Consider the following 26,757-nt stretch of genomic DNA (forward strand, 5'->3'; position numbering starts at 1 on the left):
AATCCAAGCTGGCTGTTGCAAACTGCTGCAGGAACCCCGGTCTGAAGAGTGCTCCCAAGAGCAGCAGTGCTCCCCAAGCCTGGGTCTTAGCTCTTCAAGCACAGCAAAAAGCCAGCCCTGCCGCACTGGTAGCCCCGTGCTCACCGGTCTCACAGTTGGCACCTCTGAAGCCCAGTGGGCACATGCAGCTGAAGTTGCCAGCACCGTTGAGGCACATGGCTCCATTCTGACATGGGTTGGAGAGACACTCGTCCACATCTGAAACACAGCCCCACATGGGGCGGGAGCTCAGAACAGGGACAGAACAGGAACACAAAGACTGCCAGCATGCAGCAGTGACACCAGGAATGAAAGAAACCTGCTTCCTGGGGCACAGTGCCGGGAGCTTGCTCAGGACACACACTCACCGACATGGCACCTCTTCCCAGTAAAGCCAGCCAGGCAGGAGCAGGTGTAGGAGGGGTTCCCTGTGATGCAGTCCTCAATACACTTCCCCCCATTCAGGCAGGGCCGCAATGTGAGGCAGACAGAGGCTGTGGGGACAGAGGGTGGCCCCGCATCAGCCTGCATCCCTGCACAGCTCACCCGCCGCCTTCCAGCCACACCAGTGCCAGGGGCTGTCCCTGCACCCACCCGGCTCCCCAGAGCGCTCAGGGAGCCCACAGGGGCTGCCTGTCTCACAGCAGGGCATGGTTCATTCCTCATGGGCTCCCCTGGGACACGGTGGGCAGTTTTAATTCCTCCCATGGGAGGAGAAAAGGCTGCAGAGGGTCAGCCCCTCAGGCTGGAGGCACGTGGACATGCCCTTTCTTATCACCCAGGGCAGAGGGAAAAGGGTATGGGAGAGCCCATCTACAGCAAACCCACTGGTAACACGCGAGACACACACAGATCAAGTGTGGGAAAGGGGATGCGTCAGGCCCCCTGGGGTGGGGAACATGGCCCAGCCCTTGTGCCCCAGCCCCATCGGGGAGGCTGGAACCCAGCAGCTCTCCAGATGGCCTTCCCAACCTCCTGAGATTCATGGAGGCATGCATCCCTCAAGGGTGCCGGCCCCTCATGCCCTCCTCTGCCTGCAGCAGGCTGGTGGGGTTGCACTGTGCGTTGTCACCTTCTTCCCAGCCTCCCTTATCACTCCCCACAAGCTCTTTTCATCTCAAAAGTCTTCCTCCCCTCCCCATTTGCTCTCCCAGCCCCTTCCCAGTCCCAGGGCACCCATGGGTGACATCTCCAGCCATGGCAGGTGCTGAGGAGGGTCCCCCCCATGGCTGCCTCCCCTCCCTCCCCAAGTACTTTGAGCCGCCTCCTCCACCCCATAGAGGTGGGGGTTTGAGGCAGGGAAAAGACAGGGCTGGAGAACAGTGTGGGGTTGGGTTGGGAGTTAAATAAACCTAACTGCTGTCCTCTTACTTGTATTGCTGCAGCCCCCCACTTGCACCTGGGCATCATCGATTCTGAACACCCAGCGCCCGGGGATACCCACATTTGTCGTCATCTCCACGTCAGCGATGTCATCAGTGCGAGATCCAGGGATGTTGAAGTAGCGCTTTCCATCACCGGCGTTAAAACCTGCCTGGGAGGACAAGGGCAGAGGGTAAAGAGACATCACTGGTGCAGAGGGGAAGGCAGCTGGAGCACAAAGGCTTGTTTGCCTGCCACTCAACACTGCCAGCAGCACTGCTCGGACCAGCTGACCCTTTCCACACAGCACCAGCCAGCATTCAGCCCTGTCCGTGTGCCAGGATGACAGCCAGCACGATGGGGCAAAGCAGCCATGCTGCCCACTCGGACCCTCCCCTGGGATTCAAAACCCATCCGCTTCCTCTCCACCTGCAGCATCCTGCCTGCTGCAGGCTGGCAGGCAGGGAGCCAAGCACAGATCAACTGCCAGTAAATTCACACATCCGAATGCGTACTGGGGTTTTTGCGGGTGGGGGTTTTTTGTTTTTTTTTGCCTTAAACACAACAAGGAACACAAGGATGAAATATAAATACAAGTGAAAGCTGTGCTGGCTGTGGCAGCTGCTCTTAAAGGCTGTGGTTAGGAAGGAAAAGGGACTACAAGGCAGCAGCCAAGGCAAAGACCTGTGGTTTCAGGATTACAGAGCCCCCTGTATGGTCTCAGCTTTGGAGGCCAGAGCACACACGGATATTCAACAACTTAAAGAAAAGAAAAAAAGGCAGGGGAGGCTATCCACCTCCGAAAAACCCAAACCAGGAGCCACAAGCTCTTGGGGCAGATGTGCTACCTGGGCACCCTGGGACCACGTTTGCCACTTACCTGTGCTGCAATGCCGCCGAGCCCGGCAAAGTCCCCCCCACTGCTGGCGTGCATACCCGTGGTCCATGTGATGGACTCATAGTTGAAGATGGTGAAGGAGAGCTTGCCATCCGTGATGAGGACGATCTGGAAAGTGTTTACCTGCATCATGGAAGGGAAGAGCAGTGAGCAGGCAGGAGCATGGCGAGCAAACCAGTGAGAAGATAATGAGATAATGGAAAAAGCATTTAGCAAAGGGGTGTTTCTCTGAGCCTCAGTCCTCCTCTGCTAGAAAGGATAGTTGGGTTGGCTGCCCAGCACCCCAGCCAGCAGGAAAAATGGAAATGTGGTTATCGGGCCTCTGGAAGAAAGGCATCAAACCCTGTCTGCGACCAGCTCCTGGTACCCAAAATGGGGGATGCTGGCAATTTACAGCCTTCAGGCAACACAGAGAGGAGGGTTTGGTTTTCCCAACCTAGCACTGCTCCATTATGGCAAAGCATCACAAGGGAGCTGCTGGGGATGGCTTAGCTCTGCTGACAGGAGCACCACTGCCACGGAAAGCATCCAAGCTCTGTTGAGATGCTCCCTTTAAAGAAACTCTACCCCTAAACCCGTGGTTCCTTTGCCCCAGCTACCCACCGGTGAAAATGAGTTGCCCCCGAAGAAGGTCACTCGGTACCAGGTGGCGATGAAGACCCACTGTGCGGAAAACCCTGGGAACTCGGGGAAATACTGTGCGATGTCCCTGCTTGCTCTCTCCAGGATTGACTGCTCTGTGCTCTCCCGGTAGTACACATCGCCCGCCCGCCGGTTGTCCACGTCTGCCCAGAAAGCAGCCACCACACGCCGGTCCTTGGAGATGGGAAAGGCCACCGGCGTGAACTGGGAGACCTCCTTCAGGAACGAGATGATCCCGTTATTGTTCACCTGGGGAGAGGGAAGGAAAGAAACGGGTGGCCACGGTTGATTCCTGCCAGCAGAATGTATTAAAGGCACTTTCCATTTCACCTTTCTTCCCACCCCCCTTTCCACAAATATTGGAGAGCTTCCCCTTCCTGCCCTTGGAAGCAGAGTTGTGCCCCAGCGCCCACAGCCCCCCGCTTGCTGGAGCATGGCTACAGGGAGGCAGCCACCCGAACAAACCAGCCCTGTTCTCCACCGCGACCAGGCCAGGGGAAGGGGGAAACAGCTGAGAAAACTGCAGCGGCCCCAGCGCTTTAAACAAACAGTGCCCAGCGAGCTTGGCCAGCTCACGGCAGCACTCGTGGGGGGGACCTGGGGCTGCCTCGCCTGCTCTCTAAGGGCTGACACGCAGCCTGTGGGCCTGCAGTCTTCGGCTCAGCATTGTTGCCACCCTCCTGGCCAGGAAGTCACCGGCCTGGGATAGGGGAAAGCCTTGCCAGTCAGTAATCCATCTGCTGGTATGTGTGGTACTGGGTTAGCTAACGGGCTCATAGTCCCCACATGACCAAGTGCATCCCATGCAAAGCCCCCGGTGCAGGCTGCTGTTGTTAAAGCAGGAGATACCAGACACCCCAAGGCAAGCTACTTGGAGCTCCAAGCACTTCCCAGCAGTAATTAACTGGGATAATTAGGGTCCTGGGATGCCTAGCCTAGGGATGCACAGCAGAGGCAGGCCTCAGCCCAGGAGATAGTGAATGCTGCTGCCTAAAGTGATACCCTCCGGCTTGGGGATACAGCAGGAGCAAAGAAGGGGAGGAAAAACTCCTGCCTGCATTGTTGCCTGAGCAGGCAGGGAGGGAGCAAGGATCAAAGGGAAACACTCTTGCCCTCAGGCTCCAAATTCCCCTGAGGAGACCTTGCCAACAGTAGCAATCACAGTGGAGCCAGCAGCTTCCAGGCACTCCTCTCCCATGCCCAGAGTGCTGCCTGTAAGCGACAGCAGCACAGACAGGAGCCCAGGCCCCCAGCTGAGCCCCCCCAGCATGTAATACCGGCTCCAGCAATACTGACCCAGCAATCCCCTGGGCTGCAGGGTGCGAAGGCGAGGGGGGAGTCACAGAGCAGGCAAGAAGCCCTTGAGCAGAGAGAGCAGCCCTGGCATGCAGCAGGCAGCAGCCTCACGCTCACATGTTGACAAGGGCTTGGGAGCCAGTGTCCTGCCAGGAGCCATGCGGGAGCCAGCATGCCACCTGGCAGAGGCAGCCTGGGATGGCATCCTGCAGGCCCTGGGATGGTCCCCAGCCCCTCTGCGTGAACACGGGGCAGTCCTTGTGGTGACTAAGGGGAAGAGGATTCCTGTTTCCCAAAGCCTCTGTAACCCCACGGTGTCCGCGGAGGAACATTCTTCCCCTGATTAAAGCAAGATGGGAGAGAGCTGGAGCCAAGAAGGGCTTTTTTTTGTGTTGTTGTTGTTGCTGGTTTTTGCAAAGGAGGAGGGGATGGTTGGAGGCAGCCCTTGAGAACAGAGGTTTCCAGGTGAGCGCAGTACCAGGCCAGCTCCCCCAGCATAGAAGCCCCTTAGGGAGGAACAGCCCTGTCACACAGACCCCATGCCCAGTGAGCTGGCCCTGCAGAGCCAGGGGGTCTTGGTTCTGGGGAGGTGGACGCACTGCTCTCTGAGCCCTGCGGCCCCTCCAAGTCCCAGAGCAGTGCTTAGACCCCGTATCAGACAGCCATCACTTCCCTTGGTTTCTTCCAATCTCTTCTTCCCTTCCACCGTGGCTCAAGCCCCAAGCCCAGGTCCCTCCCACTCAATGGCAGGGCTAATGCCTTTATTAGTGGAAAAAAACCCAAACCACTGCCGGCAAGGACCAAGGGCCTCCTGTGCTTAGCCGAGGCAGTGGGACAGTACATGAGCCCAGGTCCAAGGTCAGACCCTCCTCAGCCAGCTGGGTCCAGACTTATCGGTCAGCCCAAAGCAAACCATGGAGAAGAGAAGGGACCAGGATGCCCGCAGATACACTGCTCCAGGTGGGAGCTGACATAGAGAGCACAGAGCCCACTCCATGACACAAGGCAGGCGTTTGGAGCCAGTACTGCCCAAAAGGCTCCAGGGTCAACCTGGAGCCGATGGCCACAGCTGCAGGGGACATGATGGGCCAGGCATGACTTGACCTCTGGCCACTGTCCTCTCGAGGTGGGTCAGGGGCTGCACATGAGCAGAGCTCCAAGCAGCGTGTCCAACCCAGCGGGAGCAGGGAGGAGAGGAAAGGGAGCAGGATGTGCCGAGTGGCCGGCCAAGCCCCACTGCAGTACAACTGAAAGGGCAGCTGTATATTCTGCATCGCACTGGGAGCCTTGCCATCACCTCCTCCCAGCAAGGGCCACGGCACACTGGCTCTGGTCCTACAGGATCTCCCCTGCTCTCAGCACACTGTTACTCCTCTGATGCTCCAAGTTAAACGGGGACCACCCAACCATGGAAACTCAGATGCACCTGGATCCACCCGAGGGGACAGTGAGGAAATAAAAGGAAATAGAAGGAAGAAATAGAAGGCCCCTGGGAGGACTCCTCGGTACTCACGTAGAGGCCGGTGTGTCCCGCCCCGAAAAAGGGGAAGGGGACAGAGAGGGGCCGCAACTCGGAGCCGCCGTCGTCCTGCTTCCTTGTGGCGGCGTCGCCCTCGGCGGGCCCGAAGGGGTAGAAATCCGCCAGCGGCACCACGCCGCCCGCCCGCAGCAGCAGCCACTCGCCCAGGGCCACCAGCACGGCCCAGCCCGCCAGGGCCCGCATGGCCGCCGGGGACCCGCCGCTCGCCTGTTCACGCCGGCACCGGCCACCGCGGCATGGCGGGGCAGGGGAAGGGCGCCCGTTCACGGGCACAGGGCTCGCAGATGGCGGCGGCCGCGGCCCGGAGCGCAGCGCTGTGGGGCTGGGGCGCGGAGCCGGCGGCTCGGGAGCGCTCTGCCGCTACAGCTCGGAGCGCCGCTGCCGCGCCGGGCGCCTTCACCCCTCCAACCCCGCCCCGCGAGGCGGTTGATTTGCATATCGCGGGGCGGGCAGCCAATGGGTGCTCGGCGCGCCGAGAGGGCGGTGGCAGGGGGCGGGTCATGCAAATGAGACGGGGGGTCCCCACGAGGGGTGCGGTCCCTCGGTGAGGAACTGGGGCGGAGCGGGGACCCCACGCAGGGACCCTCCCGTCGCGCTCCCTCCTCCCAAGCCACCGGCGGAGGGACCCCATGGCAGCCCCATGCCCTACAGGAGGAGGAGTGGGGAGGGACACACCGGGTGTAGAGCCCACCTCCGCGGCCGCAGTTGAGCAGCGGGTCCCTTCTGCTTCCTTAAAACAGGAGCTGGAAGGGGGAAAACGTGGAGGGGGGGGGGGGGGAAGTGTTATATGCTTTTTTCCCCTTCTTTTTCCCTTTTCCTTTTTTTTCCTTTTTTTTTTTTTTTTTTTTCAGGTGCTAAAAATATTATCAGGAAATTCTTTTCAGGAATGCCATGTTTTAAGTTACGCTCCAGGCTCAAGGGCCTCTTTGTTTCCACTGGAGGAAAATAAAGAAACAACACACCTACCCCACATCTATCACCAGCAAATGGTTTTATCAAGCAAGAGTTCCCACAAAACTGTGGGGCTGCCCCCTGGGAGACTCCAATGAAAAGCATCACTGGGTTTGATCATTCATTCATAGTTAATCATGGGTGCTACCGCTGGGCAGGTGTTGGGCTGAGGGATCGAGTCAGGGGGGTGAAAGGTGGGATGCTCAGTGCCTCATCCCTTTCCCCTCCCACCTCCTGGTGCCCAAACAGCACATCCCGCAGCAGGAGCAACCAGGGTATGCAGGCACATGGGGAATATGAGGGAGAATTCCATCATTCAGCCCTATATGGGCTTCTGGGAAAACCACAGAAAGTTGTCGCCTGCCCCTGGCTGCTGGGATCGTGTCAGAATCCATTCCCTGGCTCCAGAGGTTTTCCATGTTATTCCACAGCCCTGCTGTATAAATATCCTCTTCTGTAACAATTGCGAGGTACAAATTGAAAAGAACCCAAGGAACAAATTATGTAAAGAGCAAAGAGCAGCAAACGGCAGTGGGACTGGGCTAGGACCGGCCATGGACACTGGCATGGAACGTTTGCCTCACCAAGGGGACCAGCTCTGCCATTGGTGTGAGAGAGCTTCCAAAACCCTTGTGCAGTCCTGCTGGCTGCCAGGATCATCGGCTCTCTGTGGAGCAGGGGAACTGAGGCATGGGGGTGGAAGGCCAAGAATGGGCGTGGGCACAGGGGTCACCTTGCAGTCATCGGGGATGCAGCACTCAGGGAAAAGCTGCAGGGCTTTGAAACGCCCATGGGGCAGTTCTGCACCCCTGGGCCCCCACAGCACCAGGATGTGCTCCCTCCTGGAGTGGCCCTTAAAGCCAGACTCAGATCTGCCCAACCCTTTGAGATGCCAGAGGCACCTCAGCTGGCTCCAGGACCAAACACTGTGCTGGCAGTCAAGCGCCGCTGCTGAACTTAGTGAAGTGTCCCTGTCCCTTTAAAAATCTCCTGGAAGAAAATGTTAAAAGGAAAAAAAAAGAGGGAAAAAAAAAAAAAGAAAAAGCTAAATCCAAAATAAATAAACGGCCACATCCGGATTTCTCCCCTGAGACACTAATAAAGGCTTTATGAGTTTGATATGAATTACCCTCCCTGGCCATTTACAGCTGATCTTCTGGAAGGCATTAGGCTGCTGTCCCCTTCCCTGGCCCGGCGGATGCTGGAGCGGGGAGCACAGTGGGGGCACCACCACCCCCTCCATACAGCCCATCTGAGACCCATTTCTTTTAGGGATCAACTGGGGGCTTCCAAAAAACTGGAGGCTTTCCCAGCCCTGCTGTGCCATGCTATGCCCCACTGCAAGCTCAGCTCCCAGAGAACATGGGGACATGGTGGTACCAACCTGACCCCTGTCACAAGCATCCCCACAGGGGCCAGCCCTGGGTTCCTGCCAGTGGGTTTTCCCTGCAGGGATAGGCAGGGCAGGCAGCAGCCGCCCTGAGTGTGAGGAAAGGATTTTCTTCCAGGCAGGCTGTGCATGGGAAAGCAGTGCTATGCTCCCCCTGCACCGTCCCAGTCCAGCTCCCCGGGACGTTAAATTGAAAGCAGCAAACCGAGTGGGGAAAACAGCTGTGGGGCCCGGCCAGCAGCCATTTCCTCTGGGCCAGGAGCTGGAGCCGGTGCGAAGCCGGGCTCTGTGCTGGGAAGGCTGGGAGGAGCGCAGCGGGAAACAGCCCTCTCCCTGCACCATCTGGCCAATCTCTGGCCACTGCCACCATTGCCTGCTCCTTCTTCAGGAGCAAATGCCTCTTTCCTCTGCCTGCAGCTGCTTTTAGGGTGCCCAGCTTTTTTGGTTGCCCCCAAAATGGATCTGGGCCCACCCCAGGGGGTGGGGTTGGTGAGGCTGTGATGCTGGGTTGGGACTGTGCAGATCCAGGGGCATCCCAGGTGCTCACCCCAGGCTTCCCTTGCTCTTGCTAGCATCCACAGCCAGTGATGCTCCTCAGCAAAACACCTCGGCGTGGGTCCCAGGAGCATTTGGACCTAGTGCTTCCTTTTGGGCTGTGTAGGTACCTGGGCAAGCGGGCTGGGGAGGCCAGTGGGCACCAGGCAAGCTGCGGTGCAAGCTCTCACACTGAAAAGCTGCACTGGAGGGGCAGGCGGATGTCCCCTCCAGGAGCGAGGGATGGAGGCAGAGGTCCTTCAACCGACCCCAAGCCTGTGTTTCCTCAGCATCACAGCACAGGGGTCTCCCGCTGCTTCCCACGAAAGGCAGCCCTGGAACGAGCACAGAGCCCTACCCACACCCTCCCCCCAGCCAGGCCCCCCGCGTTTTCGATGGGGAACGTGTGGAAAGGACCAGGGGGAGCTATTAATGATCCAGAGAGCGTTCAGCACGGATGCTTTCGGGCGGAGGGGCCTGCAGGTCAGCACATGGTTTGGATTTGGCCTTCCCCCTCCCTTCAGCTAATTAGGCTGAGCACAAGAGAGCGTTCCCAACGGATGCCGAACACGTGCGCGGCACAAGCATCACCTCCTGTGGGGGTGAGGGGGTGAAGAAGGCTCCCGGGGGTGCGTGAAGCAGGCAGGTACCCCAGGGAGGTACATGGGAATTTGGATGTGGAGGGAGGGAACGAGGTTTTAATGAAGGGGTTTGAACTCGTTGTCTGGCCCGGGTTCAAAGAATGCAAGAACAGGAATCACGCGCATAAATGCGGGTGGTGGGAAGGGGCTGGCGGGTGGCCAGGAGGACCGAGGTTACTGCAACACAGGGCTCCTGCTCTCCCTGCACTGCCCGAGCCCGCAGCCATGCCCGCCTCTGCCCTCCAGCTCTGCAGGGCCATGGGAAAAGGGGGATCCCTTCCTCTCTTGCACCCCCTTACCTCTCCCCAGTACCCACAGGCACCCTCAAACCGTGTGGTGGAGGCACCTGGGGGGCTGTGTGTCAGCTGAGCTACAGCTGAGAGGTCACCACTGGGTGACAACTGTGTCCCCTACCTTGCTCCAGCTATGAGAGCCCCAGGCAAGCAGAAGGAAAACAGGGCTGGGGGCTCCAGGAGCTGCCATTTTCAGGCTGTTTCCTGTCTCCTTGAGGAACAGCAGCTTGCAGTTTCCTGGTGGTGCTGGAGGGAATGCAGGGACACAGGGACACAGGAGAGGAGCTGTGGCTATGTTGGCAACTGGTGACACCAGTGTAGATGGGGATGTGAGACCGTTTAGATGCATGAAATCTCATTTCATGGGGGAAACCCTGGCCCAAAGCTCTCACCCCTTCACTGCAAAGCCAAATGTTTGAAATGCTGAGGGCACTGCAGCTCTGGAGGGATGGGGATGCCGCTGGGTATCCCTGCCACCCCTGGCACCAGGAACCACCCTGCAGCTCAGCTCTCCATCCTGGCCGCACAGCCTGGGGAGTACAGGGATGCAGCACTTCACCCAAGGATTCCTCCAGCTCCTGGTTGGGTCCTGCTGCAAGGGACAGTGCCAAAACCAGGATGTGAGTCTGGAACTGGTGCTCAGTGAAGTCCTGTCCCCGGCTGGGGCTTCTGGCAGCTGGCAGCTTGAGTCGATGCAAATGAAATCCTCCCACCGCCATGGTCCCCAAACCACATGGATGAAGATCTCAAACCTGCCATGAACCCACATCAGCAAGTCCAGCAGTCCTCAGGGCCTGGGCCATTCGTGAGCACCTCCAGCATCGCAGCGTGGTGTCGGAAAGCAACACCGGATTTCCCAATCCAGCTGAAAGCTCTTCAGATGTTCTGCTGCTTTGATTATTTGACAGACCATGTTTTTTAAATTATTCTTGTATAAATATTTACGCATTTTTACAAGAACCATGCTTTGAGCAACAGGCCATGGCAGAGGGGAGGGGGCTGGATGCTGGATTGCTTCATCCCTGTTTCGCAGGTCAGCTGGGGGTTGAGCAGGATGGATGGTGGGGGATGCCGGCTTGCACCCATGCCCGGGCCCTGGGCGATGCACACTTGGTGCTGACAGCTCCCTCCCAAACAAGAAGTGGCTGGTTGGTGTGATCCTGCCCCTTCCCCTTGCTCCCCGGCTTTCCCCTCCCAGAGGAGCAGAGCCTGGCCAAGCACTGGATGGGCTGGGAGCCAAACTGCCTGCTGTGGGGTGCACGCTGCCAGCTGCTGCTGGAGTCCCATGCAGCCCCACACACATCCCAGGCCTTGTCCCTGGCCTCGTGCCTGGCCCCTTTGCATGGCCAGGTCTGAGAAACACCTCCTGCAGCCACCCTGAGCCAAGAAAGCCCCTTCACTGCCCTGCCACTGGGCAGCAAGGCAGGGACATAGCTGCTGGCAAGATGGAGACCACTGCGCTGTTCCCCACAGCCACCCTGGGTACAGCTCCTTTGTCTCCCACTCCAGCATTGCACCCCAGCACAGCCTTTGAATCCCGGACCAGGTCAAGGGGAAGGCGGTGGGTGCCAGGAACCCCTGCAGGCATCCTGGAGAGAGAAGGGGGTGGATGGGTTGGGGGGCTCTGAGGACAACTCCAGCCCCCATACCTGCTCCCGAAGCCCTGGGGCCAGGGCTGCATGGGCAGCGACGGCAGCAAAGCCCCTTGCTGTCGTGGGGACCCTCCCCGGCAGCCCCATCCTGCTCCCCAGGACTGTTGCTGTGGTTTTGGGGAAGGATGAGGGTGAGCTCCCCCCCTCCCCCACCCACAGATGGGATCCACAACCCAGGCTTGCGTTTTCCGCCGAGCTCAGCAGAAATTCACTCAGAAGGTCAGTGACCAGAGAAAGGGACGATCCATCATTAAATAAATTGTTTTCATTTCCCAGGATAAAGGGGAGGAAAAGGGGGTGGAGGGAGGGGGTGTGTGTGTGTGTGTGTGTTGGACCGGGACTGAAAGAACAAGGCAGGAAAACCACCCCCCGCGCTCCCTGCCGTTAGAGCCTCGGCTCCTTCTCCGTGCTCTCACAGGGTTTTTACAGCCAAAGCTCTTAATGTGATTATAATAATTATTTCTTTCCTAGCATTTTTTTCTTAATAAACAGCCTCTTTTGAAACATCGCCGGGGGAAGCCAAGACTCCAGCTGAGCCCTGGCCCGGAGGAAGGCGCAGGGGCTGGGGGAGCGTGCGAACATGCGCGGGTGCGTGCAGGCAAGCACGTGTGTGCGGGAGCATGCGGGCGCCCATGGGGGCACCTTGGAAGGGGATGACTCAAGCGGAGCGTGCGAGCACACCCCGGGCTGTGAGCACCCTGTGCTTCCGCGGGACGAGCAGGCAGGGGGCTCCTCTGTGCCTCTCTCATGGTCCGAGTGCCACATTGAACCCCCCCTTCACACCCCTGCTTTCCTGATCCTCTCTGTGTTACCCCCCAGCTCCGGGGCCAGGCTTTGAAATCTGTTGAAAAGAAAGCCTTTTTGCCAAAATAAACAGCCTGTCATGTTAAATCACTCTCCCTTCCTCTCTGCTTCCCCTGCCTGCATCCCCTGTCTCCATTCCAGCCTTTTTGCTGGGGGCCATGCCACTTGGGGTGAACTCCTGACTCAGGCAGTGCTGGCGCTGGGGCCAGTGCAGAGCCAGGGTGCTGTGTCAGAGCATCACCTACATCCCACATCTCAGTCTCCAATGCCAGCTCCTCCACCTGCCAGCTCCAGCATCTGATGATGTCTTTCTGTGGCAGTGGCACCTTGCAGGGCCCAGGACTCAGCAGTGACACTGCACATGGCATTCTCAAGCTCACCATGACCCGGCAGTGTGTGCTCGCAGCCCAGAAAGTCAACTGTGTCCTGGGCTGCATCAAAAGGAGCGTGACCAGCAGGTCAAAGGAGGTGATCCTGCCCCTCTGCTCTGGTCTCATGAGAATCCCCCTGCAGTCCTGTATCCAGCTGTAGGACCCCAACACAAGAGGCATGTGGAGCTGCTGGAGAGAGTCCAGAGGAGGCCACAAAGATGCTCTGAGGACTGGGGCAGCTCTGCTATGGAGACAGGATGAGAGAGCTGGGCTTGTTCAGCCTGGAGAAGAGAAGGCTCCAGAGAGACCTTAGAGCAGCTTCCAGTGCCTAAAGAGGCCAAAAAGAAATCTGGAGAGGGACTTTTGGCAAGGGCCTGTAGTGACAGGACAAGGGGGAATGGCTTTGGGCTGACAGAGGGGAGATTTACATTAGATATTAAGAAGAAATTCTTCCCTGTGAGGGTGCTGAGGCCCTGGCACAGGTTGCCCAGAGAAGCTGTGGCTGCCCCATCCCTGGCAGTGCTCAAGGCCAGGTTGGACAGGGCTTGGAGCAACCTGGTCTAGTGGAAGGTGTCCCTGCCCATGGCAGGGGGTTGGAACTGGGTGAGCTTTAAGGTCCTTTCCAACACAAACCATTCTATGATTCTATGATCCTATGGAGGATCAAGCTGGGTGAGGGATGCTAGGGGCTTGCTGCAGCCACCTATACACCCCTGCCTCGTCAAGTCCTCCCATGCCCTGCTTTTTTTCCCCCGTTTCTCGCTTGTCCTTGCTCTTTCAGGGTTGTTTAATCTTTCCTGTCTCTAATGGAGCAAAAATTCGCAGAACCATAAAATGCTGAGATGGAAAACAAGCAATTAGCTCATTCAGCCCTGCCCTTCTGCCAGTGCCAGGCCATTCCCCACCAGCCTCCCAGTGACTCGTTTGGACTGAGCACCATGAGCTCCAGCCATGTCTTCCATGGCCTGACATTGCTGCTAGGAAATCTTCCTCAAAGTCTCACCTCCAATGGTGACATGCTGCGTATGAACACATCACTGCGTTACATGTCTTGGTACTGCTCTGAATGCCCAGCCCTGTACTGTGCCTGGTAGTGCGACTTGCCCCAGCACAGCCCCCCTGTGCCTGGTAGCATGGGTAGCTGCTCCTCCAGGGCCTGATCCTGGTCCCTCGCCTATTGAGGAGAGGGAAAGTAAGGGGAAATGGGGGAAGAAAAAAAAAGGGAAAAGAAGAAGGGGAAAGGAGAAGGTGAAAAGGGGAACAAGGGAGGAAAAAGAGAAAAGGAAGTGGAAGGGGAAGGAGAAGGGAAAGGGGAAGGGAAAGGGGAAAGGGAAGGAGGAAGGTAAAGGAGGAAAATAAAAGGGGAAGGAGGAAGTAAAAGGGGAAAGGAGGAAAGGGAAAGGGTAAGGCTCTGGCCTGTGGGAAGGGGCAGAGGGCATGATTTTGCAGTATCTATCTCTTAATGGTGGCACCAGGAGATCCACAAAGTGCAGATGCCAAAGGCAGTGAGGAGCTGGGGGGGTCACATCACACTTGCTCCTCCTGGCACCACAGCTCTAGCACTGATGGGAACAGGACATCAGGGTCGTGCTGTTTCCCTCACCAACACCAAGCTGTGCCGGGGGGCAGCCTCATCTCCCCACCCTGATCACCCACCATTCCCAGGAATCACAGAATGGTTTGGGTTGGAAAGGACCTTAAGATCATCAATTTCCAACCCCTCTGCCATGGGCAGGGACATCTCACACTAGACCACGTCACTCAAAGCTTTGTCCAACCTGGCCTTGAACACTGACAGGGATGGGGCATTTATCACACCTGTGGGCAAGCTGTGCCAGTGCCTCACCACCCTCACAGTAAAGAACTTCTTACTCATATTTAACCTGAGCTTTCCCTGTTTAAATTTAATCCTATTTCCCCTTGTCCTAGTGCTAGAGTCCATGATGGAGAGTCCTTTACGGGCACGGCATGCACTTCCTCTCTCCGGGATTTGTGGGAGATGCAGGAGGACTGGGGTGCAGCCACGAAGTCAGTGCGGAAGCAAGAGGCAGCCTTTGCCGTGCTGTGGCCAGAGCTGCCCTAACCCCAGGGGCTGAGCCTGCCCCAGGCCCCTCTCTGCAGGGGGAAGGCGAGCGAGGCCCGGCTCAGCTCTGAGCACAGCCCTTGACTCCGCAGCATCTGCTCCTCCTGGCGGCGGCTGGGCTGGGGACCGCCGGGTCTGCGGCCGTAAGCGCCGGTTTGCGCGGCCTCCCGTGGCGATGCTCCCCGCGGCCAGCGCCGCCGCCGGCAGCCGTGCCGATGGGAACCCACGGTGATCGCGGGTCCGGCGTTACCGGGGTGACAACGGGGCCTACTGGAGGGGAGCCTGGCCGGGACCAGGGCTCTGCCAGGCCGACGGGCAGGGGGGTCTGCGCACATCTGGTAAGCTTGAGCCTGAGCCTTGTGTGTGCACTGGCTGGGCACTGTGCTGAGCACCTCCATGGCGGTGTGGGGTCCTGCAGCCCTCCCACAGTCACCCCAGCATAATGCAACACAAGCTAGGAGCAAACTTGCCCGGACAGCTCCAGGCAGCTGAGATGAACTGGGCCAGGGTGGGAGGGCAGTGGGTTGCCTTCATCTGTCACTGGCTGTGAGGGGATGTTGCTGCCAGGAGAGGAATGGGAGGCCACAGCGTCGTCTTGGTGTGACCCACTGGCTGAGCATTCCTTATCACACCCTTGGACTGCCTGGCAGGCCACTGTGTGACTTGGTTCCCTGCCCTGGGTCTGCCCTGGGAGGACACGGTGCTCCCACCAGCTCTCCCTGGCATGTGCCCAGTGGCCGCGCTTGTCAATGCCTGGCTGTGACTTCCCTCCACCCACCCTGCGCTGGCTCCCAGCCCTGCTCTCCCTGCCCACATACTTCAGCTCCTGCTCTGAGCAGGCTTGGGACAGCAGCAGAGCTGCCATGGCAGCCAGAGCTTCCCACTGGCACGGCTCCCTCAGGGCCACCGTGCCCCATGAGAGGCATTGGCTTGAGCATTTCCAGCAGGCCAAGGACATCCTGCTGACCCCGCTGGAGGATGCCCATGCCAGGGAGCCCCACTTCCTTGTGGACTATGCCAGGAACTTGGAAACCTTCGAGTTCTCTCTCTGTGCCTCCAAGGATGCTACCACTATGAAAGTCCCCCTGTGGACTCACAGTGATGCCCTGCAGGTGTTGGTGTACTGGCCTGGGGACACCCCAGTCAGGCACCATCTGGGACTGGACATCTGTGATATCTGGAAGTGTTCTGGGGACGACTTGGAGGACTGGACCAGTACTCTGTGTGTGATGGAGCAGGAGGGTGGTGCGGGGTGCCTGGTTCCAGTCAAAGTCCTCCAGCACCTGAAAGAGCTCCTTGTTTTGGCCATCGTGCATTGCCAGTTCTGCTTCCTGCTTCAGCCAGGTGTGGAGGCCAGTGGGACGCTTCCCTGGCTGGGAGCTGCCTCCAGCATGGCTGAGGAGCCCAGCTCGGTGGTGGTTCCTGTTCAGACAGGCTGGGGCACAAGTCCCTGTGTGCGTGGCCCACCCAAAGTCTGCATGAAGGAGCAAGAACCCTGCCATGTGCTGGGACAGGTTTTGCCCTCAGCTAACAAAGGGGAGATGCAAACTCCTCCCTGCCATCCCACAGCAGCAGTCACCCTTGGGAATCTGCCCTGGGCTGATGGCACTCTCCTTGGGACGTGGCAGCTCCACACAGCGTTCACGCACCTCTGCCTTCAGTCCCCAGAGAGGGTTTCCTCAGGGACTTGGTGTGCTTGGCTCACCCAAACCCCCATCTCTCCTGGACTCCAAGCGCCTCCTGCTGCCTGGAGGAGGCTGAGAGTGAGCTGGAAGTGCATCAGGGCTGGATCAGGACCTTGGGGCTGGACCAGGGCCTCCAGGCATGGGTTTGACCCCTGCATGGGTCCCCAGATGGGAATGGTGTTCCTGGGAAGGATATGGTGGGAAGGGACCCTGGGAATGCCCATAGGGGGTCCCATCAGCTCTTCATGGATTTCCATTTTCAAAGGAGCTTCTTGAAGTAAATCTTAGCCCTGATGGAGAGGTGATGTGAGAGGACCAGCAGGTCTAGAATTCTTAACCCAGCCCCAGCAAGCCCACTTTCCCCTCCTTTCTCCATGTTCAAGACAGAGCTCTGTGTCTTCCTCTACCCCCACGGCCTGAGACCTTTCCTGGTCCATTCTTCTTGGACTACATTGTTTGTGTTGGCACTGTGCAGCCACCCAGCAGCATGGCCCTGTTCAGCTGCTCAGGGCTTCCTGCTGAGCCCACACCCACTGGCCCTGAGCCCTGTTAAAGCGATGCTCCTTCCCGAAAACCACACCAGTGGAGTTTGGAGAAAGGCTTTTGCTGGGGAACCACAGCCAAACCACAGCGTTGGAAGGGGATGAGTTGAGCGGGGTGAGACGTGCCCATGGGCATTGCAGCACACACCTGGGTTCAGCCCACAGGACCGGTTGCGGTAACCTCCTAACCACAGCCAAACCTTTCGCATCTAAGTGATCTCAGCACTGAAAATCTGCAGGAAGATGCCATGGTGCTCTCCCTGCTGATCCACGATCGCTGGAAGACCATCTGCTTTGACATTGTCCCTGTGGTGAAGAGGTGGCAGGAGCTGCTCCAGCTCAAGGGGCAGCGGAGTGACAGGGGCTTCCATGAAGGCGGCCTCTGGAAGGCCAAGGAAAAAGCCTGCTACATCCCTGCCTCTCCCCATTGCCAGCAGTGCACAAAGGAGAGTGACCTTGCTCTGGGGATACCCCATGGCTGGCAGCATGTCCAGATGCAGGCAAGAAAGGGGATGGGAAAGTGGAGGAACATTTCAGAAGGGGGTGAAGTCATCCCCTCAGGATACCAAACCTGCTGTCCTGTGTGTGGGAAAAACCTCAGCCAGGTTCCAAGCAGTTCCAGGAAATAGGGGAAGAGGAGGTAACTGAAGGATCCCCCCCAGTGGTTCGTGGGTGCTGAACCCTGGCCACATGGAGGGTGGCAGCTCTCTGATCCTTGCTCAGGCTTCGGGAGCGAGCCTGGGAATCCAGCAGCAGCAGCGTGATGTGGTGCCTGCCTGGGCGGGCTGCAGGAGGGAGCAGTGCTGGGATGACACACGTCTTGCCTGCCAGCACAACTACCCAGCTCCAAGGAGGGGCCTAGCATCCAGATGGACCAGCCCAGGATTAGTTTGGGCACAAAATGGTCCAACTCGATGCTTGGCCCCTCCTTGAGGCCTCTCCAGTGCAGCCTGCAGCCCTCCCTGCTGCATGTAGGAGTGCACAATGCCGCTTTGCTTCCCCTCCTGTCTCTCCTGGAATGGCAGAAGCTGCTCAGCAGCATTCCCATACTGCAGTTTCCCAGGTTCCTCTTAGCCAGAGGTGGGTATGGGAGGAAGATCCAGGATGGTGCATGCCTGAGGCCATGTGGGTGGCTGGGGGAGACCCCCATGCATTCAGGTCATTGCAGGTATCCTCTCCCCAGCTGTGAGGATACAGGTCTCTCGGTTTCTCAAGCCAGATCCTCTACTGCACACACTGACAGCTGGAAAGCAGACCCCAATACCTGGGCCCTCGTGCAGCTACCCACTGAGGGCAGGTCCTGCTGGGACACAGCCTGCTTTGACATCCTGCTCAGCCAGGAAATGACAGACCCTCAGCTGGTATTGCAAGGCAGAGCATGGCAGTGCCAGAAACCACCTGGGTCGGGTAGCTTAGGGTGTGCTGGAGTTTGGCCTCCAGCTGCTGGCATGTGCTACCCATCCCCATTGGAGGCTGTGGGAGGATGGAGATGCTGGGGCACGAGGCTCAAGCAGAGCAGGGAGCCCTCTCCTGTCACTCCCCACCTGCCTCTGCTTAGTTCCAGATGTACCAGATCCAGGATGTGCACACCACTCAGGAATGTGCCAGCTCCTCTCCAAGATCCAGTGATAAATCCCTCAGCAGAGCTGAGAGCGATCATGCTGCCACCCCATCTGGGCGTCTCGAAACTCAGGGGGGGTGCAAGGTACGCAGTGGGGCCAGGGAGCAGGATGCTGCCATGTTGCTTTATTGAGGAAAGGTGGCACTGGAGGGCAAGTACATGTCTGCTGCAGCTGGGTTGGGGATGCACGGCCACTCTGCTCCCCTGGTAGAGCTGGGTGCCAGGGCAGGTTTCATCCCAGGATGCCTAATCTGGGGTGGGGGGTGGCTGTTGTCTTGCACTGTTGGGCTCTGTTGCAGGTTGATGGTGGTGGTAGGGGAAGTGACCTGTGCACAGATCCTGCATGCAGTCCTCATGTCAACTTGATGGGGCTGCCTGGGACAAGGGGTGCCAGGCCACCAGGGTGGGAGTGACTATGCACAGGCACTGAGAGAAGGGGTTTTGAGTCAAGTCCTGCATCTGCCAAGCCACAGCCCTCACCTCCACATCCCCTGCTCTTCCAGCTTCTCCCTCCGGCTCTGGCTTGGGTTGCTGGGTGCTGTGGTGTTTCCTGCCGGCATCATGGGGAGAGGGGGTGCTTAGAGCCTGCTGCGGCGGCAGCACCTCAGGGCATCTCGCAGGGCGTGCAGCACACGGTCCACATTCCTTCTGGTCGAGTTGCAGCCCATGAGGCCGATTCGCAGGACCTGGGAGAAGGGCGAGTGTTTCCCTGCTGTGCCCACCTCTGCATCCGTGCTCTGCGAGCAGAGTGGCTTGTGGCAAAGCACGGGCTCCGTTTGGAGCAGGGGCACGGCCGTGTGCGCTGCTGGGTGTAAGTGGATGTGTACAACTCCGTGTTTGCTCCTGTTTTAACACACAGCTCCTCTAAAGATGTGTCACCCTGCTAATTACGTGCGCGGTTACTCAATTACGCGTGGCGATTGTGTGTGGTTAGCAGCCGCTATGCGCCGCTGCAGGGGACGGGATGCATCCAGCTGTGTGTGCGCTGTTCGCAGCCAGGGAGCACCAGTTAACTGTGGGCCATGGGTGCAGTTCCAGCTGGGTCTGGTGCCCGGCCATGGGCAGCGGGAGGGGAGCGCGCTACCCACCTTGCCCACTGAGGGGCCCAGGCCCCCGGAGATCTCGATGGCATGGTTGTCCATGAGAAAGGCTGTGATCTCCTTCCAGTCGTAGCCCTCAGGCACCCTGACGGTGGTGATGGTGGGAAGCCTCGCTTGCTGGGGAGGAGAGAAACTGGATTAAATCTGCATTCCCTGGCTGTTGCCCTGTCCCTCAGTGAGCCCAGCTGCTCGCCAGGAGAGAGCATCTCTGGGTGTTTTTTCCTGCAGTATCAAAAGCTGCCCAGGCACATCTCCAGCTGCTCAGGGCCATGTTCTCACGCTGCCCCTGCACCATGGTGGTGGGTTCACCCTGCACTCACCTCCTCCTTCACATAGAGCTCAAGCCCCAGGTCGCGCAGCCCCTGGCACAGCTGGGCACAGTTGACCCGGTGGTGCTCCCAGGAGTTCTCCAGACCCTGCAAGAGAGGAGGGAGAAGGTCTCTGCCGCTGGTGGTACCTCCTGGCACTCACCACTCCCCCAACCCCACCAGCACTGCTGGTGCCCCTCTGCCTGCCTGCTGCCACTCACCACCTCTGCCAGCATGGCCAAGCCTTCCCGCAGGCTGAAGAAGCTGTTGATGGGAGCCGTGTGGTGGTACCTGCAAAGCCCAAGGAGCAGTCAGTCGGTTCAGCTCAGTCCATGGCAGAGCAGTACTGCAGCTCATGGTGGGGAGAACCAGGGCTCGGCGTCACCCCTCCTATTTGCACAGCGCAGGGGGGATGCAAATCCCCCCCCAGAACACTTGGTGACCGGAAGACAGGATGATGGGAAGACAGGAACCCCAAGCTGGCGCAAAAGGCTGTGGGTGGGACAGCTGCAGCCATCTGTCCTGGGACAGCCTGCCCTCACCTTCGCGGCTCTCCATCACAGCCCCAGTAGTTTGCCAGCCAACGTATGTCCAGGTAGAAGGACGGGGGGCTTGTCTTCCTCCTTAGAACCTTCTCCCTGATGAAGCAGAGTGTTGGGGAGGAGACAGACCTTGACTCCATCAGCTCTGGAGTGGGGTCAGTTCTGCAGGAGGGCCTCTCCAAAGTGAACACAGTGGCTCCAGCTGCTATGGCTGTCCAGAGATGGGCAGGGCTCTGGCCACACAGAGCTGCTGCTGAGTGCACTCTTCAGAGCAGGGCTGGAGCAGATGTCTGGCAAAGCAGGGGGTTGCCAACCCTCATTGCCTTTCCCCGCGTCAGTACAGGTTTGCCCCTACCTGGCTTGCTCACTGAATGAGATGGGCGCGCTTCCGGGGGGTGCATTAAGGACTTTCTGAGACCCCGAGTACAGGATGTCGATCTCTGCCCAAGAGGGGAGGCAGCTCTTTAGGCACCAGAGGCTCACCGCAGGGTCACGCTGAGCCCCCCCAAGCTCAGGGAAGCACAGAGTGGCACATGCTGCAAGTCCCATTTGTGTTTGGCCTGCACCAAGCACACCTAACACTTGACGGCTCCCCAAGGGGAACAAGCTCTCTGGCTGCAGCTGGACCAGTTTCTAATGCTGCTAGCCTGAAATGCGAGCAGTGAGTCTGATTCCACCTTCCCTTCCTCCTTTGTCCTCCCTTGTGAGCCCCCTTGTCCCCTGAATACCCATGATGGCACTGTGGTTCTTACCCTGCTGGTCCATGAAGATGGGGGCTCCCCCGAGTGATGCCACCGCATCCACAAGCAGCAGGCAGCCATGCCTGTGTGAAGACAAAGCTCAGCCTGGTGTCCCTGCCACCTCCTCTTGACACCTTTCTGCCTGCAACCCCTGCATCCTGGTCTCCCCAAGGCCACATGTCTCACTGGCAACCAACAACTTCCAGTATAACACAACTAGAGAAGAGACAGGGCATGTAAACCCCCATGCTCCAATCCCCAGTGGTGATGTTGGGGGCCTGCCAGCCCCCATAGGTGCCCACTGTGCACTGACCGGTGGCACAGCTTGCCCAGCCCCTCCAGCGGCTGCAGCACCCCTGTGGAGGACTCGCCATGGGTGATGAAGAGCACTGAGGGCTTGTGCTGTAGCAGGCCCTGCGAGAAACAGAGGGGAAGGTGACTGACCCTGTGGCCAGCTTGTACCCACTGCCCTGCATCATGGCCAGCACTCACCTCCTCAATGTCCCAGGGAGTGAAGTACTCGCCTGGGGGCTTCAGCAGTTCATGTACACTGGCTCCTGGGAGACATTTGGGCAGAGGCAGAGTGAGATTTTGGTGTGCCTTCACCTGGGCAGTCACCCACTCCGTGGGGAATTAGTTATGCATGAGCCATAAGCGTGGCCACCCACAGGGGATCCGGCCTCCCATGGATTTGCTCAGTGGAAAAGCTGTGAACCACTTAACTGGAGGGACATCACCCTGGAAAAAGCCTGGAGCGCTCTCTGGCTGCAGAAGCCGTGTCACTCACTGGCCACTGCTGCCGCGATGGGGACAGCAAGCCAGGGGTCACAATCTGGCATCCCACCCGCATGCATTTCCATGAGCCCCGCTGGTGCCATTTGGCTGTTCCCAGCATACCCAGCCTCCTGGCGATGTCGGCCGCACGCTGTCCCCAGATGCCATTGACAGCCACCAGCACTGTGTCGCCATGCTCTATCAGGTTGAGGAAGGCAGCCTCCATGGCACAGTGGCCAGTGCCACTGATAGCCAGGGTAAGCTGGTTCCGTGTCTGGAAAGCGTACTGGATGCCCACCTTAATGTCATCCATCACCTGTGGAGACAGGGGACTGACTGGCATCACTGTTGCCCTCCCATCCCCTCATGGGAGGTGAGGAAGAGGGGAGGAGGGGAGGAAGGCTGGGCCGGGGCAGCTCACCTGCAGCACCTCGGGGTGCATGTGGCCCAGGAGCTGCCGGCCGCCTGCAGCCAGGATGCGGGGGGGCACGTTGCTGGGCCCCGGCCCCAGCAGCAGCCTCTCTGGCACGGCCAGGGGCCGGAGCAGCCGCTGGGGCGGGAGGATGTGGAGCAGGTTGGCGGCCATGGTGTGGCGAGTCCGGAGAGGAGCAGCGGAGGCTGCCCGTGAAGCAAGCAGCACCGCAGCGCAGTGCATCCCGTGCCAGCAGAGACCAGCTTCCCCGTGGACCCTGACCCCAGGGCTCGGTGCTCCCCCCAGTGGCCTGGACTCTGCCCCTGGTCACCTCCTTGTCTGGTTAATGTGACACCAGCACCATCCCTGCTGTCTCAGCCCCCTCATTTGGGGGGATCCACGGGGGATTGCTCCTCAGGTATGCCAGCTCCTGGCACTCACAAGCAACCCCACAAGACCCCATCCCCATGGCTCCCAGAACACTGTGGTTGATGGTTTCCAACACCATTCCAGCAGGTGGGATCGCTGCTCCTGGGCACACAGGTTCTGTGCCATGGGATGGTTGAGCTGGGACTGGCACAGTCGTAACTCCTCCAGCAGCCCAAAGCTCTTGTTGGCCAGGATTCCCTGATCAAGGACCTGCTCTGCAGAAGGACGCCTGGCTGAGTGACTGCTGCCCAGAGGAGGCTGCCATTGCAGTGATTTCCACAAGGGCAGAGCCATCAGGTGGGACATGACCGCAGCCCCTGCTGCAGTGAGCTGTGTGCTCTGTGGGCTCAGCCTTGCTCGTGGGCATCTCAGCATGTCCTGATGATGCCACAGGCCACATGTGCCTGTTTCCCACCCCATGTGCCCAAGGCCCATCGTATCATGTCCAACCTCCAGCAAGTCTTTGTCATCCCTACTCTGAAACATGAGCAAGCTTACCACTGCTAGCTCCTGGTGGAACCAGGAGCAGGTTTCTAGCCAGAGCAATGTTTGAGCTGGATGGAAAGTCCCCCTTGGCAAAGCTGGCACTGATGGCTGGTGCTGAAGGCATTTGGGTGAGGGATGTGGGGCTGGCAACACTGGCAGGTGACAGCACTTCTGGCTGGGCAGCTGTATGGTCCTCTCTGAGAGGAGCTGGGAGCTGGCATGGCTGACACTGCTTGGAAACCACAGGTAGCCTTGGGACTGCTGTCATCATCTACCAAAGTGAGGACAAGAAGTCCTAATGCCCTGAGAAATCCTGAGATCTTCATCCTGTGCTCCAGCCACGTGCTCCTCTGGATGAGAAGCTGTGGCTGCCCCGTCCCTGGCAGTGTTCAAGGCCAGGTTGGACGGGGCTTGGAGCAACCTGGTCTAGTGGAAGGTGCCCTTGTCCGTGGCAGGGGGTTGGAGGTGGGTGAGCTTTAAGGTGCCTTCCAACCCAAACCATTCTATGATCCTGTGACTCCACACCACCAGGACTGCTGCTCGATGTTTGCAGCATCGTGAAAACACTCAGTCCCCCAAAACATCAGCAGGAGAGACCTATGCTGCTGTGGATGGGTGGATGAAGACACCTCGGCTGCTTGTCCTCCAGGGAGGTTTGTGTGAAGTGTGGGGCAGGGTGGGTCATGCGGGCATGGAGGGGGCAGGGAGGATGCACTGCTGGAAACAGCTGGCCGCCGAGGCGTGATCTCCTCTCCGCGCTGGGTTTAATTCCGCCGCGCAGACGGGCAGGGCGCGCCGGGTGCTGCGGGCTCCGGCGGCCTCGGGGGGCGATGGAATTCTGCCGGAGGCCGCCGGGGCTGGGGTCGGGGCAGGGGCCGGAGCGGGGCTTGGGGAAGGGGAGCCCTGTAGGGGGCAGAGTTACCGGGGGCAATCGGGGATGGAGGGGGGCGGTTGCCAGGCGACGGTTGCCGGGTGACACAGAGAGTTCCGCCCCTCCCAGCGCCCTTGCGGCGGCTCCGCAGCGCGGTCCGGGGGTGTGCGTGTGGGGGGGGTGGTCTGACGTCACCGCTCCATCCCCTGCTCTCTCTCTCCCGGCACACCCCCCCTTTCTCCGGGTGGTGTCGGCCAACCAGAGCGCGGGGCGGGGTGGGGGGGGGCGGGACCGCAGAGGCGGGGCAGCGGGCACCGGGCATCGGCACCGGCATCGGCATCGGCATCGGCACCGCACCAGCGGCTCGGCCTCATGCCGGCGCCGCCAGCCCACGGCTGAGCGCTGCGCCTCGCAGGGCCGAGCCGAGCCGAGCCGAGCCGAGCCGAGCCGATCAGGGCACGAGCACTAGCACTAGCACTAGCACTAGCACTGGCACGGGCATAAGCATAAGCACAGGTAGGGGCGGGCGGCATCGTGCGGGATGGGGCAGCTCCGCCGCGCTCGGGCGGGGCTGCAGTAGCGCGGACGCGGTCCCAGGGTGCTGGCCGAGGGAGATGCAGCCCCGGCAGGGCTGAGGCGGGGCGCGGGGGAAGCGGGGCGCTCCCTCCCCGGGACCGTCGGGGCGGGGGACTGCGGCCGGCGGGCGTTGTGCGGAGAGGCGCGGGGAAGGATGGAGGAGGGAGGGGGATGCCCGCGGGTCCCCAGCGCTGCAGCTGGCGGGTGCCGCCCCGGCTTCCAGAAGGATCCCGCCGGAGGGGGGGGGCCTTCCTGGGGTTGGGGCGATGCCTCTTGAGCCGCGGCACCAGCCTGGGGTGGAGAGGGGAAGGATGCTGTCCCCGCTGCCCGTAGGAGGGGGCATAGGGACTATTTTCCACCTCAGAGGCGTCCCAGCTCTCCCCTCCGTGGCAGGTGGCTCTGCCGTGATGCTGAACCATCTTGCACCATCATCATTATGCTTCAGAGTCAACAACAGTGCTGGAGGAAGCCACGAGAGCCCCATCTGGGGGTCTCACGCAGGGAGGAGTGGTGGGGTGGTTGCAAAGCCAAGGCCCTTGCATGCCCCACAAAGACGAGCTGTGCTGCTGACCTTGCGCTTGGGTGCAGCAGGGCAAAGGCTGCCATGTCACTGCGGGCCAGTGACGATGGCTTCTGTCTGAAGGAGTGGATGGTCCCTGGATGGAAGGGCTGGTGTCGAGCCCCATGCTTGGCCACTTTGGCTCCCAGAGAGCAGCCCTGCACCTGCTCCATTGTCTTTTTCCTCTTCCTCTTCTTCCTTTTCCACCCGCATGGGGCAGTGTCCCCTCCCCTGGACCCTATAGGCCCCAGTGTGCCAGCATCTCCCACCTTGTCCTGTCCCACGCCTTGGCTGCGAGGCTTGGGAAGGACAAGGAACTAGCTGAGCATATCTCCTGCCACTCCATGGCCGTGCTTCCACACCCCAGTGCCTGGAGTAGCCTCAAGGCAGGTGGTGTTGGTGGCATGGGGAGGGGCAGCAGACACCCTCGGGTTCGGCCAGGGGAGTGGTGGGCTCTGCCATCCATCCCTGCACGCTGCCACTGGCCTCCATTTTGTCTGGGAGATGGCAGCGGGCGCTGGCACAGATGCCGTCACCACTCCCCCCCCACCTCCCCGCATGTGGTCAGAGCTGCAGCCCCCAAGCCCCAGGCAGGGCCAGAACCTGGTGTTCTCCCCTCCTTCCTCCAGCTGCCCACCCCTGCCTGTGCCCAGCCGCACTGATAACCCACCGGAGCTCGCTGCCTTTTCCATGCAGCTTTTTCCCATTGTTGGTTTTAGTGTGCGGAAGAATGGATGGAGGGAGCAGGCGATGGAGCGTGAGGTGACTCGCCTTTGCAGCAGGGATAGGGAGCTGATCAGCAGCAAGCAAACCCCCTCATCCATGGCCTTAGATTTGCTTCCTGCGGATTTTAATCCACATGGAAATTCACCAGGAGCTGCACGTACTGCCCCAAAGTCGTTATCCCCCATTGGGGTGGGAAGGAGGCGAGGAGGCACAGGGGCAGGGTACCCAAGATGGCTCCAGGGAAGTGGGTGGTTGTTTTTCAGCTGGGGATGGGGGGGCTCCTCATGCCCTGAGCTGTCCTCCAAACTGCTTCCCCCACCCATGGGAAACTGCAGCGTCATGGCCCCTTGCTGTGCGCAGTGCTGCCATGTCATCTGGACCAGGTGCCCCAGCATCCCCCAACACCGTCCCTGTTGTCTCCAGAGGAAGGGCAGGGTCCCCTGATCTCAGACAGAGCTGGGGGGGGAGGGGGGGGAGGGAGGGGCAAAAAAGGGTGCAGGGTAACAGGGTAAGGGCTTGCTAAAACAAAGCCATTGGTGGCTGAGAGCACCACGGCTCAGGAGGCGCAGGCAGATGGGGCATCCGCCCTCACTGCTGAGGTGATGTGGGGATGTGTCGCGCAGACAAAAGGAGAAACTTACCTTTGATTTCCCTCAGTGCAGGCAGCTGCCAGAGGTGCCTGCGGCCCCAGGGAGGCAGCCCCTGCCTTGTGCTGGGTGCTGGGAATGTGGTGTCCTGGCTGTGTCAACCGTGTTAGCATCACTGGAACCCAGGTGTCCTGCAGCACCCAGGGGTCAGGCAGCACATTATGTCCCTGCAGCATCCTTGGGGGAGGAGCTGGCTGTGGGTGGCACCTGGGGACAATGCTCCCCGTCCCAATGGTCACCTCT

General features: G+C 59.6%; 3 protein-coding genes across 8 annotated transcripts in view; 1 reads left to right on the forward strand and 2 right to left on the reverse strand.

Annotated features, from left to right (window-relative positions):
• SNED1 (sushi, nidogen and EGF like domains 1) overlaps positions 1-6,085 on the reverse strand; it is a 21,083-nt gene extending 14,998 nt beyond the window's left edge. For all 5 annotated transcript variants that reach the window (XM_061345307.1, XM_061345306.1, XM_061345305.1 and 2 more), the window contains exons 1-6: positions 5,751-6,085; positions 2,903-3,190; positions 2,282-2,422; positions 1,411-1,573; positions 408-533; positions 145-258 (exon numbers count right to left, since the gene is read on the reverse strand). In XM_061345307.1, coding sequence (XP_061201291.1) covers positions 145-258; positions 408-533; positions 1,411-1,573; positions 2,282-2,422; positions 2,903-3,190; positions 5,751-5,960 — 1,042 coding nt within the window. In that variant the 5' untranslated portion in view covers positions 5,961-6,085. The remainder of the gene's footprint in view (positions 1-144; positions 259-407; positions 534-1,410; positions 1,574-2,281; positions 2,423-2,902; positions 3,191-5,750) is intronic.
• The window catches only part of AGXT (alanine--glyoxylate aminotransferase), a 24,508-nt gene extending 1,987 nt beyond the window's left edge, over positions 1-22,521 (reverse strand). The window contains exons 1-11 of one of the 2 annotated variants that reach the window (XR_009724195.1): positions 22,230-22,521; positions 21,932-22,124; positions 21,527-21,591; positions 21,348-21,448; positions 21,047-21,117; positions 20,650-20,734; positions 20,295-20,390; positions 19,974-20,043; positions 19,765-19,860; positions 19,433-19,561; positions 18,825-19,030 (exon numbers count right to left, since the gene is read on the reverse strand). Coding sequence is in view for 1 of the 2 variants with exons in the window: in XM_061345310.1 (XP_061201294.1) it covers positions 18,923-19,030; positions 19,433-19,561; positions 19,765-19,860; positions 19,974-20,043; positions 20,295-20,390; positions 20,650-20,734; positions 21,047-21,117; positions 21,348-21,448; positions 21,527-21,591; positions 21,932-22,124; positions 22,230-22,463 (1,248 nt within the window). In the remaining variant the exon portion in view is untranslated. Of the gene's footprint in view, positions 1-18,736; positions 19,031-19,432; positions 19,562-19,764; positions 19,861-19,973; positions 20,044-20,294; positions 20,391-20,649; positions 20,735-21,046; positions 21,118-21,347; positions 21,449-21,526; positions 21,592-21,931; positions 22,125-22,229 lie in introns of those variants that run through there. The other variant, XM_061345310.1, reaches the window with a different exon arrangement.
• MAB21L4 (mab-21 like 4) lies at positions 15,080-18,476 on the forward strand. The gene is given in 4 exon segments (XM_061345771.1): positions 15,080-15,283; positions 15,285-15,842; positions 16,918-17,223; positions 18,282-18,476. Coding segments are annotated over 4 exon segments (1,122 nt in total). The 5' UTR covers positions 15,080-15,220.
• Positions 22,522-26,757: the final 4,236 nt, after the last annotated feature.

The sequence above is a fragment of the Neopsephotus bourkii genome, unplaced genomic scaffold, assembly GCF_033783945.1.
Source record: "Neopsephotus bourkii isolate Nb327-2 ecotype Australia unplaced genomic scaffold, CSIRO-AGI_Nbou_v1 NB_234, whole genome shotgun sequence".
Taxonomy (NCBI): Eukaryota; Metazoa; Chordata; class Aves; order Psittaciformes; family Psittacidae; genus Neopsephotus; species Neopsephotus bourkii.